General features: G+C 36.7%; 1 protein-coding gene across 1 annotated transcript; it reads left to right on the top strand.

Annotated features, from left to right (window-relative positions):
- Positions 1 to 14485: 14485 nt before the first annotated feature.
- LOC116732057 (uncharacterized) lies at positions 14486 to 19045 on the top strand. The gene is made up of 9 exons (XM_032581990.1): positions 14486 to 14497; positions 15317 to 15418; positions 15550 to 15684; positions 16521 to 16589; positions 16717 to 16811; positions 17140 to 17266; positions 17664 to 17781; positions 18451 to 18527; positions 18704 to 19045. The coding sequence occupies exons 3-9, from the start codon at positions 15595 to 15597 to the stop codon at positions 18812 to 18814; spliced, it is 687 nt and encodes a 228-aa protein (XP_032437881.1). The 5' UTR covers positions 14486 to 14497; positions 15317 to 15418; positions 15550 to 15594; the 3' UTR covers positions 18815 to 19045.
- The last annotated feature ends 242 nt before the right edge of the window (positions 19046 to 19287 follow it).

Below are 19287 nucleotides of genomic sequence, written 5' to 3' on the forward strand. Positions count from 1 at the left end.
AAACCCGTTCTATGAAGTCATCATTTTCAAATAGTCAAAATACCTCTCTAATAACAGCAAAATACCTGCAGCATTTCTTGTGGAAGACATCTGAGCCCAATGGCAGGGTCACTGAGGTCATCCATCACCCAGGTGGCATTAAGGTTCTTTTTCGTTGTTGTTGGGGCAATGATCCAGGAGGGTTGCTGAAGGACAACAACAGGACAGGTGCAGGTTTAACTCTTTAGCAACTCAATGAATAGTCACTTTTCAAAACTCACACTTGTAAATATCAAACAGCAAAATACCTGCAGTATTTCTTGAGGAAGATTGCCGACACTGATGATAGGATAATTAATGTCATCCATCAGCAGGGGGTTGGAGGAGGAGACGAGGGCCTTTTCTGTTGGATGATGGGGATCCGATGAAGGGCGAATCCGAGACGAAAAACTAGATGATCCAGGAGAATTCCTAAAGGACAAAAGGACAACAAGACAGGTGCAAGTTTAAGGTCAAAACCCGTTCTCTGAAGTCATCATTTTCAAATACTCAAAATACCTCTCTAATAACAGCAAAATACCTGCAGCATTTCTTGAAGATATCTGAGCTCGATGGCAGGGTCACTGAGGTCATCCATCAGCAGTGGGGGAGACGAAGGCCTTTTCCGTCGGCCATTGTTGGGAGCAGTCGGGGAGTGGATGGGTCACTTGAGGACTTTTCTCCCCCATCAGTCGCTGGGATTTTTGTTGTCACTGCAATAGTTTTCAAGCATTTACCTGTCGGCCGGGTTCGTTTTCACACAAACCCGACCGAAAGGTAACCAACCCTTACCCGTCGGGAGAGTTTGTTTTCACACAAACCCGACCGAAAGGTAACCAACCCTTACCCGTCGGGAGAGTTTGTTTTCACACAAACCCGACCGAAAGGTAACCAACCCTTACCCGTCGGGAGAGTTTGTTTTCACACAAACCCGACCGAAAGGTAACCAACCCTTACCCGTCGGGAGAGTTTGTTTTCACACAAACCCGACCGAAAGGTAACCAACCCTTTACCCGTCGGGAGAGTTTGTTTTCACACAAACCCGACCGAAAGGTAACCAACCCTTACCCGTCGGGAGAGTTTGTTTTCACACAAACCCGACCGAAAGGCAACCAACCCTTTACCCGTCGGGAGAGTTCGTTTTCACACAAACCCCACCGAAAGGCAACCAACCCTTTACCCGTCGGGAGAGTTCGTTTTCACACAAACCCGACCGAAAGGTAACCAACCCTTACCCCTCGGGAGAGTTTGTTTTCACACAAACCCCACCGAAAGGAAACCAACCCTTTACCCGTCGGGAGAGTTCGTTTTCACACAAACCCGACAGAAAGGCAACCAACCCTTTACCCGTCGGGAGAGTTCGTTTTCACACAAACCCGACCGAAAGGCAACCAACCCTTTACCCGTCGGGAGAGTTCGTTTTCACACAAACCCCACCGAAAGGCAACCAACCCTTTACCCGTCGGGAGAGTTCGTTTTCACACAAACCCCACCGAAAGGCAACCAACCCTTTACCCGTCGGGAGAGTTCGTTTTCACACAAACCCCACCGAAAGTTAACCAACCCTATACCCGTCGGGAGAGTTCGTTTTCACACAAACCCCACCGAAAGTTAACCAACCCTTTACCCGTCGGGAGAGTTCGTTTTCACACAAACCCCACCGAAAGGCAACCAACCCTTTACCCGTCGGGAGAGTTCGTTTTCACACAAACCCGACCGAAAAGCAACCAACCCTTTAGCCGTCGGGAGAGTTCGTTTTCACACAAACCCGACCGAAAGGCAACCAACCCTTTACCCGTCGGGAGAGTTCGTTTTCACACAAACCCGCCCGAAATGCAACCAACCCTTTACCCGTCTGTAGGGTTTGTTTTCACACACTCGACCGAACTGTATGTGAAAAACACCGAACGCACAACCTTTTGTTACCAAGGGTAACCCCTTTTGTAACCAAGATCAAAAGTTAACATGGAATACCGTGTTTTTCATGAGTGGAGCATTGTGCCTGGAATAGATCAACCCCTTCGTTGTACTCATTTGTAACTAAATACCTTAAACTCATCCGATGACTTCATAGCCTTGAGTACCAAACCACATTTCCTGGCGTTGTATTCACACTCCTACCTACCTTTCAGTCCGACGCCTTCTGGCGTCTTGAGTCGTCGTTCCATCTCAACAAAAACTGTTGATTGGCTTCCATATCTTCCCGGTCCATATACCATATCTTCCCGGTCCACATACCATAGCTTCCCGGTCCACATACCGTGTGGTGCTGAGAAGGCCTTAAATTCTCAACCATGACCTCAAAACTATCATTCACCACCATAGATACTGCGGATGCATGTGGTGACAGGGGAGAACAAATCTTCCCTTTAACAGGAAGATTTCCAAAAACAAAAAAAAAAAACGGCCATCAAACATTGGCTAAAAGTTATAAAAGCTTAAGCTTAACACTTTCCAAAAAGAAAGACTTCCCTTTAACAGGAAGAATAAAGAGAGACAGAAAAAAAAGAGCTGCTTCAGGAGTGTTTCTATAGGAGAAAAGGGAGTTAGTTGTAGTAGAAGCTCCTGTGGTGGCTTCATCTGAGAAGAAAAAAATGTTATTTGCAACAAAAAGTCCACCAGTTGCTTAGTCTAGGAGGGAAAATGGGTTAAAAACAAATTTAAACACTGAACAGGTTCCAGTTGATCCTCTCCAGATGGAAAACAAGGAGCTGAAAACCTGTAAATAAGAAATGGTGGATTACAGTGTGAACATTACCTCTGCATCCTGCGGCCTGCAGCTCCAGGAGATCTCGACCTGCTGCTGCTGTGCAGAGCTGCACACGTGTGTTAGAATCATGGCAGCAAACCAGCAAAATGCAAAGACCTTTGCACGGTTTTCCCCTCAAACTAACCGACTAAGTTGAGTAATGCTGTTGGATGCAGGTAATGTTAGCTAAGAGATGACAAGCTAATACCAACACAGCACCTTAAGCTTGTTAACAAGCAGCCTTTAGGCTACTGGTGTTGTTTATGTTCAAAAGTGGGAAGTACTTGTTACATTCGAGTAGCTTTTTTTTGGGGCGGGGGGGAGGGAAAGGTACTTGGAGCAGTTTTATTGCACTGTACCTTTTTCTTTTACTTGAGTGATATTATTGCTAAGTAGATTCATTTTACACCCACAGAATAAGCCGATGATATATGGCAAGCCGTTTTAACATAAATTCGGTTTCTTCTGACTATCCGTAATTACGTTCTAGATATCTAAAAATGCATTTTGACTAGACAAAACTACATTTTGACTATCTGGAGCGGTAACTTAAGATATCTGCATTTACATTCTGACTAGTAAGAATAATAATTCGAGATATCTTCAATTACATTTTGACGAGTCAAAATTCCTTTCAAGATATCTCAAATTACGACACTGGTTCCGTCATTAATTACAATTTAAGATATCTTTAACTTAATTATGACTAGTCAAAATTACAATTTTAGAAATCTGAATTAAGAATTGCGTGAAAGCCCCTTTGCGCTGTCCAAACAGTTGCCTGCAGAATTTTATGTTTCCTGCACAAAATTGTCGATAAATGCCACAACATAGAAAGAGCTCGGCCATGTTGGATATGCAGAGAACTCAAAACTTCATCAACTATAAGACTGCTTCTCAAATCTGCAAAGAATTTCCTGTTTATTCGTTTCCGACAAACCGAATGCACTTAAAAACTGCTTTGAAAAGCTAAAATTGCTATTGTCAAAGCATTTTCAACATATGAAATGTTTTTTCTATTTTTTTTTTTTTCTTCTATTGGTCATTGCTTTATTAAACTTTCAAATTGCCACGTAAGTCAGGGTCGTTTTGACTACACATAATATTATTCAAGATATCAGTTAATGTCATTCTGACTAGTCAGAATGTTAATTTAAGATATCTTAAATAGAAAAGCTGTGTAATTCAAGATATCTCCAAATCATTCAGAGATATCTTAAAAAGAATTTTGACTAGTCAAAATTACAATTCAAGATATCTTTAATTTAGTTTTGTCTAGCAATTATTTGCTTTTAAGATATCTATAATTTAGTTTTCACTAGTCAAAACTACATATTTCCTATCCAAAAATAAATGTAAGATATCTCGAATGTTGTTGTCATTCGAGATATCTTTAATTAGAATTATGACTAATCAAAACTAAATTCGAGACATCTCGAATTTACTTTATGATTAGTCATAATTTGATTGTAGATATCTGAAGTGTGCATTTCAGATGGTTAGTAATTCATTGTAGATATCTTGAATTGAAGTCTCCATACAACTCTATGATAAATCTGACGTCATTTCGACTAGTCAGAATGTAATTAGGGATATATCAAATAGGTATTTTATTAAGTCAAAATATAATTAGAGATATCTTAAATCGCTAAAACGTCTAGTCATAAAACAATTTGAGATATCTGGAACGTAAAGGGGGCAAAACCGAATTTAAGTTGAAACGGCTTGCCGTAGCTTAGCCCCCCTGTTAAACTCATCTGGAGCCGAGCCTGTCGTCGATGGAAAAAGACAAAAACTAAAAGTAAGGTTTCCGAAATATAACTTACCGAATAACCAACGCAGCGATTTCAAACATGGCACTCCAGCAGCCTACTTGCCGTCACTGCAGCCTCCTCGTAGGTCAAGTAGGCCTCGATGTCCATAATCGATCAGCTGGCAGCTCCAGCTGCCATTTTATCTCCTCAGATGTTTCAGGGTCGCCAGCAACCAAACAAACCGCCGCTGAGAGGCCGCGGTCAGGTCTCTCCTTGTGTGCTGCTCTGTTTGGACACAAAAAATTACTTCACTAACCAGGCCGAGCGGCAGAATCAGCTGTGTGCCGCCTCCCCCTCCCCCGAACTGGAAGCCATTTGTTGTTTTCACTTTAAAGTGGCTAACTCTCTGTTATTCCTATATTGATTTGATACAATAAGGGCTTCCGCACTTCCCATAACTGTGGCTTCTGTCACTTTATTCAGCAATTAAAACTGTTTAATCCATTGTTAACACGTCGTAACCTGCTTTTCCAAGCCGCCTTTAAACGTCACATGATCGTCAAGATGCTCGCCCTGGCTCTACACCTGTGCAAAGGAGACCTGCTGCTGCTGTGCAGAGCTGCACACGTGTGTTAGAATCATGGCAGCAAACCAGCAAAATGCAAAGACCTTTGCACGGTTTTCCCCTCAAACTAACCGACTAAGTTGAGTAATGCTGTTGGATGCAGGTAATGTTAGCTAAGAGATGACAAGCTAATATCAACACAGCACCTTAAGCTTGTTAACAAGCAGCCTGTAGGCTACTGGTGTTGTTTATGTTCAAAAGTGGGAAGTACTTGTTACATTCGAGTAGCTTTTTTTTGGGGCGGGGGGGAGGGAAAGGTACTTAGAGCAGTTTTATTGCACTGTACCTTTTTCTTTTACTTGAGTGATATTATTGCTAAGTAGATTCATTTTACACCCACAGAATAAGCCGATGATATATGGCAAGCCGTTTTAACATAAATTCGGTTTCTTCTGACTATCCGTAATTACGTTCTAGATATCTAAAAATGCATTTTGACTAGACAAAACTACATTTTGACTATCTGGAGCGGTAACTTAAGATATCTGCATTTACATTCTGACTAGTAAGAATAATAATTCGAGATATCTTCAATTACATTTTGACGAGTCAAAATTCCTTTCAAGATATCTCAAATTACGACACTGGTTCCGTCATTAATAACAATTTAAGATATCTTTAACTTAATTATGACTAGTCAAAATTACAATTTTAGATATCTGAATTAAGAATTGCGTGGAAGCCCCTTTGTGCTGTCCAAACAGTTGCCTGCAGAATTTTATGTTTCCTGCACAAAATTGTCGATAAATGCCACAACATAGAAAGAGCTCGGCCATGTTGGATATGCAGAGAACTCAAAACTTCATCAACTATAAGACTGCTTCTCAAATCTGCAAAGAATTTCCTGTTTATTCGTTTCAGACAAACCGAATGCACTTAAAATCTGCTTTGAAAAGCTAAAATTGCTATTGTCAAAGCATTTTCAACATATGAAATGTTTTTTCTATTTTTTTTTCTTCTATTTGTCATTGCTTTATTAAACTTTCAAATTGCCACGTAAGTCAGGGTCGTTTTGACTACACATAATATTATTCAAGATATCAGTTAATGTCATTCTGACTAGTCAGAATGTTAATTTAAGATATCTTAAATAGAAAAGCTGTGTAATTCAAGATATCTCCAAATCATTCAGAGATATCTTAAAAAGAATTTTGACTATTCAAAATTACAATTCAAGATATCTTTAATTTAGTTTTGTCTAGTAATTATTTGCTTTTAAGATATCTATAATTTAGTTTTCACTAGTCAAAACTACATCCTATCCAAAAATAAATGTAAGATATCTCGAATGTTGTTGTCATTCGAGATATCTTTAATTAGAATTATGACTAATCAAAACTAAATTCGAGATATCTCGAATTTACTTTATGATTAGTCATAATTTGATTGCAGATATCTGAAGTGTGCATTTCAGATAGTTAGTAATTCATTGTAGATATCTTGAATTGAAGTCTCCATACAACTCTATGATAAATCTGACGTCATTTCGACTAGTCAGAATGTAATTAGAGATATATCAAATAGGTATTTTATTAAGTCAAAATATAATTAGAGATATCTTAAATCGCTAAAACGTCTAGTCATAAAACAATTTGAGATATCTGAGATAATGTAAGGGCGGCAAAACCGAATTTAAGTTGAAACGGCTTGCCGTAGATTAGCCCCCCTGTTAAACTCGTCTGGAGCCGAGCCTGTCGTCGATGGAAAAAGACAAAAACTAAAAGTAAGGTTTCCGAAATATAACTTACCGAATAACCAACGCAGCGATTTCAAACAAGGCACTCCAGCGGCCTACTAGCCTTCACTGCAGCCTCCTCGCAGGTCAAGTAGGCCTCGATGTCCATAATCGATCAGCTGGCAGCTCCAGCTGCCATTTTATCTCCTCAGATGTTTCAGGGACGCCAACAACCAAACAAACCGCCGCTGAGAGGCCGCGGTCAGGTCTCTCCTTGTGTGCTGCTCTGTTTGGACACAAAAAATTACTTCACCAACGTCTTCGGTGGAAAAAGACAAAAACTTAGAATAAGGTTTCCGTAAAATAACTTACCGAAACTTGGCGTCACTGCGGCCTGCTTGGCGTCACTGCGGCCTGCTCGTTGGCCTACTTTCAAGTACAAGACGCCAAACTAGTCCTCGTCGAACACCGACACGATTTCAGTCGGATCCACAAACATTTCAGTCTTTAGGCTGGCGTCCACTCGGATTCCGCGTGTTGGGAGATCAGAGAACATCGTGTTAAATCCACGTCCCCAAATTCATGAATGTCAGACTGACAGTTCCGTGTCCGTGGAGTCAAGTGCTAGCAGGATCTTTTTTTTTTTTTTTTTTTTTTTTTAAAAACGCTCATGTAGAAACTGCGTCATCTTTATATCCTATATGGCGCATGCGCGTCACGCTCATTGATAACAAAAAATGGCGCCATTCGCCACTGTTGCCAGATTTTAAATTTTCCAGCGCAAACACAAGGTAAAACTAAACCTATAAAACCTGCCCAACTGCAAAGGAACAGTGCAAATTTAAACCTCTAATAAAACTCATGTTAATAGCACTTTATGTTTTACTCATAATCTATCGCTAATATATTTGTAGAATAATTTAGAGAAACAGAACAATGTAACATTTATTTTTCATAATGTAGGACTGATTTTTTTTAAGTTTTCAAAATGTACATTTTTCTAAGAACTAATACATTTTTAGAAAAAATTTGAGAAACCCTAAAACTATAAGAGGGATAAATGTGCTTTTTATATTTTCAAAGCTAAATACCAAACTGCTGCTCCAGTATGTCCTGACTCTTATGGAGAGTGAAGAGTGTCAAATGATAATAAATAACTTATGTAATAATTATTTAAGTGTGCCATTAATTCATTAAAACTCTTCACTGTTCATAGATCTGTCTTTTGATCCATCTTTAAATAATATAAGTTTATTCACAAATTGCTTATTTAAAAAATGTAAGTAAAGTTTTGTAAAAATAAATTTTTCTTTATCTTTGATTATTTTTTGCAAATATAACTCAACAGATCTTAATTACACTGTTATCCTTTGCTGTATTTTCTACAGTTAAATACCACAAAATGCCCAGTAAAACTACCATAAGACATCTTTACAAGTAGTTACTGTAATTTGCATTGCATTATGGGTATAGTACATAGTATTACAGTAACTTACTGTATGTTTTGAATTTGCAGTAATTTACTGTTTACACATTACAGTAGTGGTACTGTACTTATAATATACAGTAAGAATTATATTTGATTCCCAACGGTCATCATACACTGTTAGCCTTTGCTGTATTTTTTACAGTTAAATACCACAAAATGCCCAGTAAAACTACCATAAATAGGGTGACCATATTTTCAGTTGGGAAAACCAGGACACGTTGTAGCGAGGGTGGCAGGGGGGGTCTGAAAGCGGGGAAACTCTTTTGTAAATAGTAGGTAAACATACATTTGCGCTTTCGTATGTTGTTGGCGTACTGACAGCCACGCTATCACCGCAGTGAAGTTAGTTTCAAGTTGGATATTCGATATTCGAGCTCCGCGGAGTAAGCGGCGTTTAGCTCAAGGTTGATCCGATTTATGAACGCTACTGTCGGCCAGCGGTTCTCCACCGCTCCCGGCCGCAGCGCCCGAAGGTTCACTTAGGGACTATCAACAAATTACTGAACCTAACATTCCTGTCAAAGAAATATAATGTTTTCTTCAATAGCTTCCAGGTCATGTGACCTATTGACTCAAAATCACTTTGGAATAATTATACTAGTCTCTTTAGATGAGGCACAGTCATTTGTTTTCCATTTTAAATCATTTTCAATTTTTAATTAATTTTTTTCATCAAAATTGAGTGTTTTTCTTCAATAGCTTCCAGGTCATGTGACCTATTGACTCAAAATCACTTTGAAATAATTCTAATAGTCTCTTTAGATGAGGCACAGACATTTGTTTTCCATTTTTAGCCATTTTCCATTTTTTAGGAATTATTTTCTTCAAAATTAAGTGTTTTTCTTCAATAGCTTCCAGGTCATGTGACCTATTGACTCAAAATCACTTTGAAATAATTATACTAGTCTCTTTAGATGAGGCACAGTCATTTGTTTTCCATTTTAAATCATTTTCCATTTTTAAAGTATTTATTTCATCAAAATTGAGTGTTTTTCTTCAATAGCTTCCAGGTCATGTGACCTATTGACTCAAAATCACTTTGGAATAATTATACTAGTCTCTTTAGATGAGGCACAGTCATTTGTTTTCCATTTTTAGCCATTTTCCATTTTTTAGGAATTTTTTTCTTCAAAATTGAGAGTTTTTCTTCAATAGCTTCCAGGTCATGTGACCTATTGACTCAAAATCACTTTGAACTTGTTCTACCAGTCTGTATAGATGAGGCACAGACATTTGATTTCCATTTTTAGCCATTTTCCATTTTTTAGGAATTTTTTTCTTCAAAATTGAGGGTTTTTCTTCAATAGCTTCCAGGTCATGTGACCTATTGAGTCAAAATCACTTTGAAATAATTCTAATAGTCTCTTTAATTGAGGCACAGACATTTGTTTTCCATTTTTAGCCATTTTCCATTTTTTAGGAATTATTTTCTTCAAAATTGAGGGTTTTTCTTCAATAGCTTCCAGGTCATGTGACCTATTGACTCAAAATCACTTTGAAATTGTTCTACCAGTCTGTATAGATGAGGCACAGACATTTGATTTCCATTTTTAGCCATTTTCCATTTTTTAGGAATTTTTTTCTTCAAAATTGAGTGTTTTTATTCAATAGCTTCCAGGTCATGTGACCTATTGACTCAAAATCACTTTGGAATAATTATACTAGTCTCTTTAGATGAGGCACAGACATTTGTTTTCCATTTTTAGCCATTTTCCATTTTTTAGGAATTATTTTCTTCAAAATTAAGTGTTTTTCTTCAATAGCTTCCAGGTCATGTGACCTATTGACTCAAAATCACTTTGAAATAATTATACTAGTCTCTTTAGATGAGGCACAGTCATTTGTTTTCCATTTTAAATCATTTTCCATTTTTAAAGTATTTATTTCATCAAAATTGAGTGTTTTTCTTCAATAGCTTCCAGGTCATGTGACCTATTGACTCAAAATCACTTTGGAATAATTATACTAGTCTCTTTAGATGAGGCACAGTCATTTGTTTTCCATTTTTAGCCATTTTCCATTTTTTAGGAATTTTTTTCTTCAAAATTGACTGTTTTTCTTCAATAGCTTCCAGGTCATGTGACCTATTGAGTCAAAATCACTTTGAAATAATTCTAATAGTCTCTTTAGATGAGGCACAGACATTTGTTTGCGATCTAAATTAATTATAAATTTAAAAAAAAAGTTTAGACAGGAAATTGAGGACTTTAATTCTATAGTTTCCAGCTTATGTCACGTATGCATCTGCAGTCGGTCTTTCGTAACAGCATTTCTGTTTGTTTGATGTTCGAGACAGACTAAGGTGGAAAAAGGAAAGGTTTATTCATCTCTGGAACAATATTTCTGTTTGTTTTTCATATTTTATGTATTACCGTTAAGCAATAAGCACCGTTGTGAAATACCACAAACTCACCACACACATTTACATGGCCTCTCCTGTAATATATAAATAGTGTTTGGACAAACAGGGAAAAAGAAAACGAAAAGAGAGGTGAGTCACTCTAACTTAGCACTTATGACACTTAATAGACTGTACACAAAGTTTAGTTTTAGTAAACCGTAGCATTACTGTCGCTTGTTTTTCTCTAACAATTTTCTTCCCAACCCAGACAATCACCTCACTTTTCAAAGAGCAGTTGTGCAGAGCCTGGAACAAAAGGATCAATTGTAATTATTGAAATATCAAATAAATACTTAAAAATTATTGTGTGAAAATGGTTATTGATGCAAATCTATTTTTAAAGTGTAGTTAAAAATAGAGTAATTTTTAAAGGTATAAGGTGCAATAGGTGCTGTGAAAGTGCTCTCTATATATGTACATTTATAAGTATGTATAAGTACACATGGATAATATATAAAAAAGTATATATGAGAAATCCTCATGAAACACACACGATACCAGTAGGTGGCGTTAATGCTCCAAAGCTTGTTTTTCTTTTTGACAATCATCAAAGAAGAAGAAGTAGAAAACGAAGCGCACCTGAGAAAGCGTGTCATAGCTCTTGTCAAAATGGGCCGTTTCAGGAAAGGACAGAGCGATAAAAATCGAAATCTTTGGGAAACAGCAGGAGGCATTGATGCCATAATTAAGTGTTTCATTTCGTTGAAGTTTAGCGAGGCAGTGCCAACTTATGACCAATGGTTGTCTCTTGTTTTTTATCTATTTAAAAGTAATGATAAAAAATATTTTAAGTGGTTGAAGGTCATTTGGGCTTCAGATCGCAAAGGAATAAGGACGAAGGTGCTTAATACAGGTACTTTTTTTTTTTTTTTTTTTTTTTTTTGCTAGTTACAGTGTTGTTACAGTATTCTTTGCATATTTTTGTGTCACAAAGATGGAGAGCCATCTAATTCAAAATTAAATAAATAAATTAAAGAAACACAAAAGGAAAATATGTCTCTTAGAAAAACATGGTGTTTGTTGTGCATGATAAAGTGAAATTTTTTATTAGTAGTTATAATTTTCCTGTTAGGGGCTCTTATGAGCACCTATCAGTATCCTTCTAGGGTCTCATAAGATTTTTATTTAACATACATATATAATAAAAATGTACAATTAATATGTGTTATTTTGGATATGTTTCTCGTTAGGTAGCCAAATCAGTGAGAAGGGCAATGTGCCAATGACGATGTTTGGAAATGGGACCCAAAATCAAGCAGAGAATAGTACAGGACAAGAACATTCTGTTTACTACACAGGACAAAATACCATTCAGGACAGTGAACAGTCATTGGAAAAAGCTAAATTACATGTTAAACAACCACAGTCAGAACAGCAGACAGGATATAATGATGAAAATGACGATATAACAGAGGATGCAAAAGTTCCAAAATCAAAGAAACCTCTCAAAAGAAAAAAAAGGGACAGAATAGGCCAGGCAGTTGTTCAGCCCCATGAATGTTTGGACACACAGAGTAGTACAGCACAAGATGCGTACTCTGAAGACACAGGACAAAATACCACTGAGGACAGGGAGCCGTCACAGGACAAAGTAGAAGTCAATAAAAAACAGCCAGATTCACAACAACAGACAGGACAGGAGAAAACAAAAGAGGCTCAGAATGCGGACAGAACAGAGGATCAGAGTGAAGAAACAACACAGGAACAGAATGAGGAAAGAACAGAGGAACAGAACGAGGAAAGAACAGAGGAACAGAACGAGGAAACAACACAGGAAAGAACAGAGGAACAGAATGAGGAAACAACACAGGAACAGAATGAGGAAACAACACAGGAACAGAATGAGGAAACAACACAGGAAAGAACAGAGGAACAGAATGAGGAAACAACACAGGAAAGAACAGAGGAACAGAATGAGGAAACAACACAGGAACAGAATGAGGAAAGAACAGAGGAACAGAATGAGGAAACAACACAGGAACAGAATGAGGAAAGAACAGAGGAAAGAACAGCGGAACAGAATGAGGAAAGAACAGAGGAACAGAATGAGGAAAGAACAGAGGAACAGAACGAGGAAACAACAGAGGAACAGAATGAGGAAACAACACAGGAAAAAACAGAGGAACAGAATAATGAAAGAACAGAGGATGGAAATGATGACCAGAAATGTGCTACATCTAGAATAAATCCAAAAAAGGACAAAAAGAAACAACATAAACACAGCAAAAGTGACTACAGACAATGCAAGGCAGGCCCCCGTAATTTTAAAATAAAGATAACAAGAAAAAAATGGAAAAAAATCAAACCCAAACATCGCCACAGTCAATTACGTCACCCTTGGACTGAGATATTATATGATCAATTCAACAAAATAAATCCATGTTGTACACTTTCCTTTAAATATCAACACGTGAAACTCAGCAGCAGCCGTAAAAAAAAGTGTCCATTTTTTATTGCTCGTGCCAAATGCACCTTTAATGGATGCAATGCAATTTATACTTTTAGAAAGAAGAACATCCCTAAACCATTTGACAGCGAAATCTCTTTTATTGTGAAACGGCTTGGTTCGGTGACACACCGTAAAAAAGAATGGAGATTCAGACCAGCAAAATACTTAAAAAGAGGTAAGATAGCCAAAGCTGTAGCAGATGGTGTGAGTAAATACTACTATTCAAAGTTGAGGCAGACACCAATCCAAGAAATCACAGCGGGGAACATTACGAAAAGCCTCACTAAAGATGTTTTAAGAAAAATTTCATCAGAATTAAAGAAGAGTACAAGACTCCATGATGACATAATACTTGAGCTCATGTTAACACAAAAACTGATTAAAGAAACAAGCATTAATTCAAACTCCAAGGGATATTTCCAACAACTTCACATTGACCCTTTTGCAGTGCATTTACAAACAGACACCGGATTACAGATATTGGCCCACCATCTAAGAAATTCATCACCTGTTACCCTCCATCTTGATGCCACAGGGAGTGTTGTACAAAAAATACCTGGTCAGGAAAAAAAAATTCTGTATTACGCTATGGTTTTGCCAGGGATGGGCAAGGACAAACCTCCTTTGCCCATAACTGAGCTACTGACCAACAGCCATACTGTTCCTTCCATTTCACACTGGTTGATGGAATTTAACAGAAAACTGACCCACACTACCAAAATCAAAATAGCACAGATAGAAACCGACTACAGCTGGGCTCTCATTAATAGTGTGCTACTAGCCTTTAACAAGGAGGATATTTCAAAGTACCTAGACAGAGCGTTTGAGATTGTACATGAACATAAAGCTGAAATGAAAAAGTTCACAGTATTGCACCTGTGCTCTGCCCATATTATGAAGGCTGTTACACAAGCTTTTGGGACAAAGACCCGTGATCGAGGCTTAAAAGAGTATGCAAGCTATTGTTTCGCATCCCTTTTAAACTGCAATAACCTCCAAATTGCCATGGAGGTGTTTTACAACATGTGTGTACTATTTGATGCAAAACATTACAACCCCTTAGTACAAACAAGTCAAGCATACCTCAACAGCTGTATCTCCAAAAACAAGTCAGAGAAAGATGAAGATGGCCATCATACAGCAGAAGCACAGCACAGCAAAAGTGACAAAAGCAACAGCATTATTGCTAACTCACCATTTACAAAGACTTTCCAAGTTTTACGGGACCAAGCTCAGGTTGACATTCTGTCCGAGGAATCAGAGATCACAGAAAATCATTACTGCTGTCCTGGTATAGTTGATGTGCTTGTGAAGAACTACATGGGAATCATCCCACTGTGGAGCGGAATGTTACTTGGCGACTTAACACGGTACAAAACACCCACATCTGCTGCAACAAATAAAACAAGCAAATCAAGAGAAACAAACTGCCATGTGGAGTTGTGGTTTGGCTTGGTAAAAAAGAACATCTTGGCCAAAAAAAAGTACCTCAGACCAGCAGACTTCATCACAAAATTGTATACATCTTTACAAGGTCGGTATGTTGAACATGTTATGCAGCATGGTCTGCCAGACAAACTTCTGGACCAAACTGTCAGAGTTTTGAATAAACCGGCAGATGATCCCAAAGAAAAATGGAACAAGAGGGAAAGTTCTGCTGGTCAGACAAAGACCAAATCCAAGTATTTCAATCCCCCGAAGATATTACCCAATCCCAGAACTTCCAAAGGCCCAAAAAAACAAATCACCAAAGCTGAAGATGATAACAATAATAAAGAATCACAGGTAAGGTTTCACCTACCTTTGAGGCTCTGTTGCAGTTCCACATAAAGAATTAGTTTGTTAAAACAATGAATTTATCTGATAAAATTTTTTTGTAATCTTCATTTCTTAAATTTCATTAGAAGTAAACAAGTAATAATAGCTTGCATTTCACAATTTCATAATGTGGTTAACATGGGATAACATAACTGACATATATGTATTACAGTCTGGTATAGATTTTGTCTTTATTATGGCCGGCTGTTAGCATAAAGTATTATTTAAATTTTGTAAAATATACATTTTTGTTGTATTACTTTCAAATGTTTTGATTTGTTTTTTTTTTTATATCTGATTTGCAGTTAACCTTGCTTTGGAAAAAGAGTGGTACAGAAGTTGTAGTAGCAGTTGTTCCGTCACAAATTAAAGGTCGGAGCATTGTGATTCATCATTCTGACTTGTGCACTCTTCGACCACATCAATGGTTGACAGGGGAGGTATGTGTTTGTTTCAGTCATTTGTAAAACATCTTCAATCTCAAGATTAATACAAACCAATTTTTAGATTTGTGTGAGAAGACTTTTGGATGCATGTTTAATATGTGGAAACGCTGATATTCCTTGTGCAGATCATTGAAAGCCTTCTGCATGTGGCTGCCCATGCATTGGGAGTCATGGACACCTTCTACATCCTGAATCACTACTCAGCTGGTGTGATTTTGTTCGGGGACAGAACTGAGCTTCCTAGACAAAGTTTACCAAAGGTAATGGATATCTTTGTTGCTATATTATGTCATTATAAGATGAATGAACAGAACTTTCACAGTTACACATCAGTTACACAGAGCTACAAAATTGACAACAAAATTACTTCGAAGATGAAATCATATGTAATGTGTTTATGGCAAATATGTGTGCTTGTTGATAAAAAGAAGAACAAGATGTATTTTTTTAAAAGGTTTGAATTAAAAGCTGAGTTGTTTTTAAAAGAGTGTTCTGAAAGAATTGCCATGTTTTACTGACTACTTGGCTGTTTTAAACATTGAAACACTTGACAAAATTAATGTAATTGTTCACTTCCGTGCGAGTTCCAAATATAAGTGTCACAGAGGGTTATCCAGGCAAATAAGGAGCTGAACATGGCAGTAAGGATGGACAACTTCTTTAGACAACATTACATAATTAATTCCACATGTAAAAAAACTTCTGTACTGGACACTACATATAAGATTTCAGAGTAATGTAAATGTCAATCATTTAATAAAGTAGAAGTAAGAATCTTGATCTAGTTGCACCCACATTAATCTTGGCTAAGTAATTTCATTTGATATCTTGTATGTGTCCTAGTAACTAACATCAACATCACTGCAAGCTTTACCCCATCCCACAGCAGCCTGTACAGGGCAATGTTTAGCACCTTAACTCTTGTAAAACAGTGTATTGATTATTTTATCATTTTTAAAACACCTTCTCATTGAAAAGCAAAATTGTCAGTAAAAGTAAATACTGACATGTGGGAAAAGATTAATTGCGAGACATGTGCTTAAAGTTTGTCTTTATGTTAACATTTAATTTTTGAACATTTTTAATGCCATTTCAGGTAAACTTTGACAACTATGAAGCAGTTCTGTCATTTGTCCTTGTGAACAACAATCACTGGAAGTTGCTGGTTTGTGATTTTTTGTCTATAATCAATATTTTTTCATTTTATGGTTTGGATAGAGCATGACATATTCACATTAGTTTTAATGAAATTTTTCTTTGTTATGCCCCTTTACTTTGTTGATCTGTTTTAGTACATCAATGCAGAAGCCAGAACTGTATTCCTAATAGATCCTGCACAAGTATCATCTGAGCTTGTGGACTCCCAAAAGGCAGCTAAAAGAATACAGTAAATAAAGCTCTAATAAATTTTTAAAATGTATTAAAAATTAATAAATTTGCAAAGTGACCACATAGAGATTGAGTTAAAAATCTGAATGTATGTGACATTCAGATTTCTGAATATATTATTGAAATATATTATCCATAACATTTTTTCAAAATATATTATGTAAAAAATATTTCTATTAATTTAAATGTTTATGTAAATATTAATTTCAATAAACTTAACATTGTTGTTGTTAACAGAAACTGATAAGAGGAAAGCGTGAGTTGTCTTATGAGTGGAATTACAGAATACAATTGCTCTTACACAAATCATTTTGTTTGTTATCCAGAGAATACTTCAAAATGAGAAGGACATGCCATGGAAAAACAGACTGGGTTGGGATCCAATGGAAAGGGGGGACAATGCGCCACCCTATTCAACAAGACGGAAGCAGCTGTGGAGTTATTGTAGTCAAAGTAAATTAATGAGTTCATGTTTTTTGTTATACAAGTGTGGATACTGTGTAATTATTATAGAGAAAAGTTGTCTATCATCAAATACAGTCTCTCTGGTTAGTTAAAATGGGCTTTTGGAATTGTGGAAAGAGTGTGTATTCACTTGGAGAAATACAGACTCCCCCAACAGTAGCCCATAACTGGGGTCAGTGCAACATGCCACACAGTATTTGTAATTACAGTTCTTTCATCATCTTCTAAATGTTGAAACATTTAGATGTTTCACTACAGGTATCTGTACTAACAAACATACCTGTTTTAGTATATGTGGGTACACTATATATGTCCACATGAATGTTTTAAGTCTGATGCATTATAATGCCATAAAAAAGTCTTTAAAAACTTTTTTTTTCTTTAGATGGCAAAAGCACTGATGGAAGCCTTCCCTCTGATGCCAGATGTAGATTTTGACACAACAAAAAAGGCAATGAAAAGTGAAAGAAGAACTCTCGCTCTTCAAATCCTTGATGCATCAGGTATACCATGTGCATTTCGACTTACAATACATAAACATACACACATATATATTGCAGAATCTCCCCAGCTCTTACATTACTGAACCAGTCTTGACTGGTGAATTTAAGGTTTTTTATTTTATTTGATTAAGATCAACCACCATCATCAAAGTCACCACAATAACCTCAATAAATGTGAAAACTAAAACATATACAAACATTGTAATACAAAACATGAACTTAACCAATAAAGATAACAAAACTAAACAGACCTCGCTGCTTTCGCTGGGGAACACTAAGTTTTGATTTCTTTGTGACAAGCACATCTTGACAGTTCAATTAATTCACTGTTTCAATGACTCTTTCAACTTATATAGAGTCTGCCCTCATTAGCTCCTGCAGCCCGTGAGGTCAATAAAAAAAATAATAAATTACAAAATGCAAATTCCATTTCACAAAATATAAACCACCAACAGTGCCAATCCAAACAGACAAAGATATCTAAACGATATGCAACATTGATAATTTAGAAAATTTACTTTAGTTTACAAATGTATTTTATATAATCTCCAAGTATTAATAATTTTAAATTAATTTTCTGAAATAATTAGCTATTTTGTTTTATATATATATATATCGATCTATCAATCTATCTTGTTTGAATATGCTGTATATTCTTCTTGATTACAGTATTTGATGACCACTGTTGGTGTGCGATGTGCGCTGCATACAAAGCCCCGGGGTCTGGCCCTGGAATGACAGACTGGGTGAGAAATCAAGAGTTGTCAATGTAAAATTCAGAATTAGACACAGGAAATGACTCTTGGGAGCCATGAAATGTTTTATATAATAAATGACAAGCAATTAAACACCAAACTGTGTGACAGGAGATGAGTAAGTTCAATACTGCTAAACATGTATATGTTCTTGTATTTGTGAACAGATCCAGTGTGACAACTGTGACCGATGGTACCATGCCCTGTGCATAAATATGAAGAGCACAGAATTTCAAAAGAAAAAAACAGGCAGTTGGAAATGTGTATTGTGTAGTTAATCTGAAAACTAGAAACTGTGTTCATTATTGTTCGAAATACGTTTTGAAAATATCTGTGGAAAATGAAAATGTAATATGTTTGTGTGGCATTGATGCTATGTGTGATGTATAAAGTGTACTGGAATCATTTCAAATTGATAAGTAATTTTATGACGTTATCTGAAAGCTATTGAGCAACAATCTTAAACTTTAAGGAAAAGATTCCTAAAAATTATAAAATTAAAACATAAACAAATGACTGTGCCTCATCTAAAGAGACTATTAGAATTATTCCAAAGTGATTTTGAGTCAATAGGTCACATGACCTGGAAGCTATTGAAGAAAAACACTCAATTTTGATGAAATAAATTAATTAAAAATTGAAAATGATTTAAAATGGAAAACAAATGACTGCGCCTCATCTAAAGAGACTATTAGAATTATTCCAAAGTGATTTTGAGTCAATAGGTCACATGACCTGGAAGCTATTGAAT

This window comes from Xiphophorus hellerii, chromosome 14 (genome assembly GCF_003331165.1).
Source record: "Xiphophorus hellerii strain 12219 chromosome 14, Xiphophorus_hellerii-4.1, whole genome shotgun sequence".
NCBI classification, from domain to species: Eukaryota; Metazoa; Chordata; class Actinopteri; order Cyprinodontiformes; family Poeciliidae; genus Xiphophorus; species Xiphophorus hellerii.

Coding starts and splice junctions, on each gene's coding strand:
- LOC116732057 (XM_032581990.1), top strand. CDS start 15,595: ATGGACACCTTCTACATCCTGAATCACTACTCAGCTGGTGTGATTTTG. Junction 15,685..16,520: donor CTAGACAAAGTTTACCAAAG/GTAATGGATATC, acceptor ATGCCATTTCAG/GTAAACTTTGACAACTATGA. Junction 16,590..16,716: donor ACAATCACTGGAAGTTGCTG/GTTTGTGATTTT, acceptor GATCTGTTTTAG/TACATCAATGCAGAAGCCAG.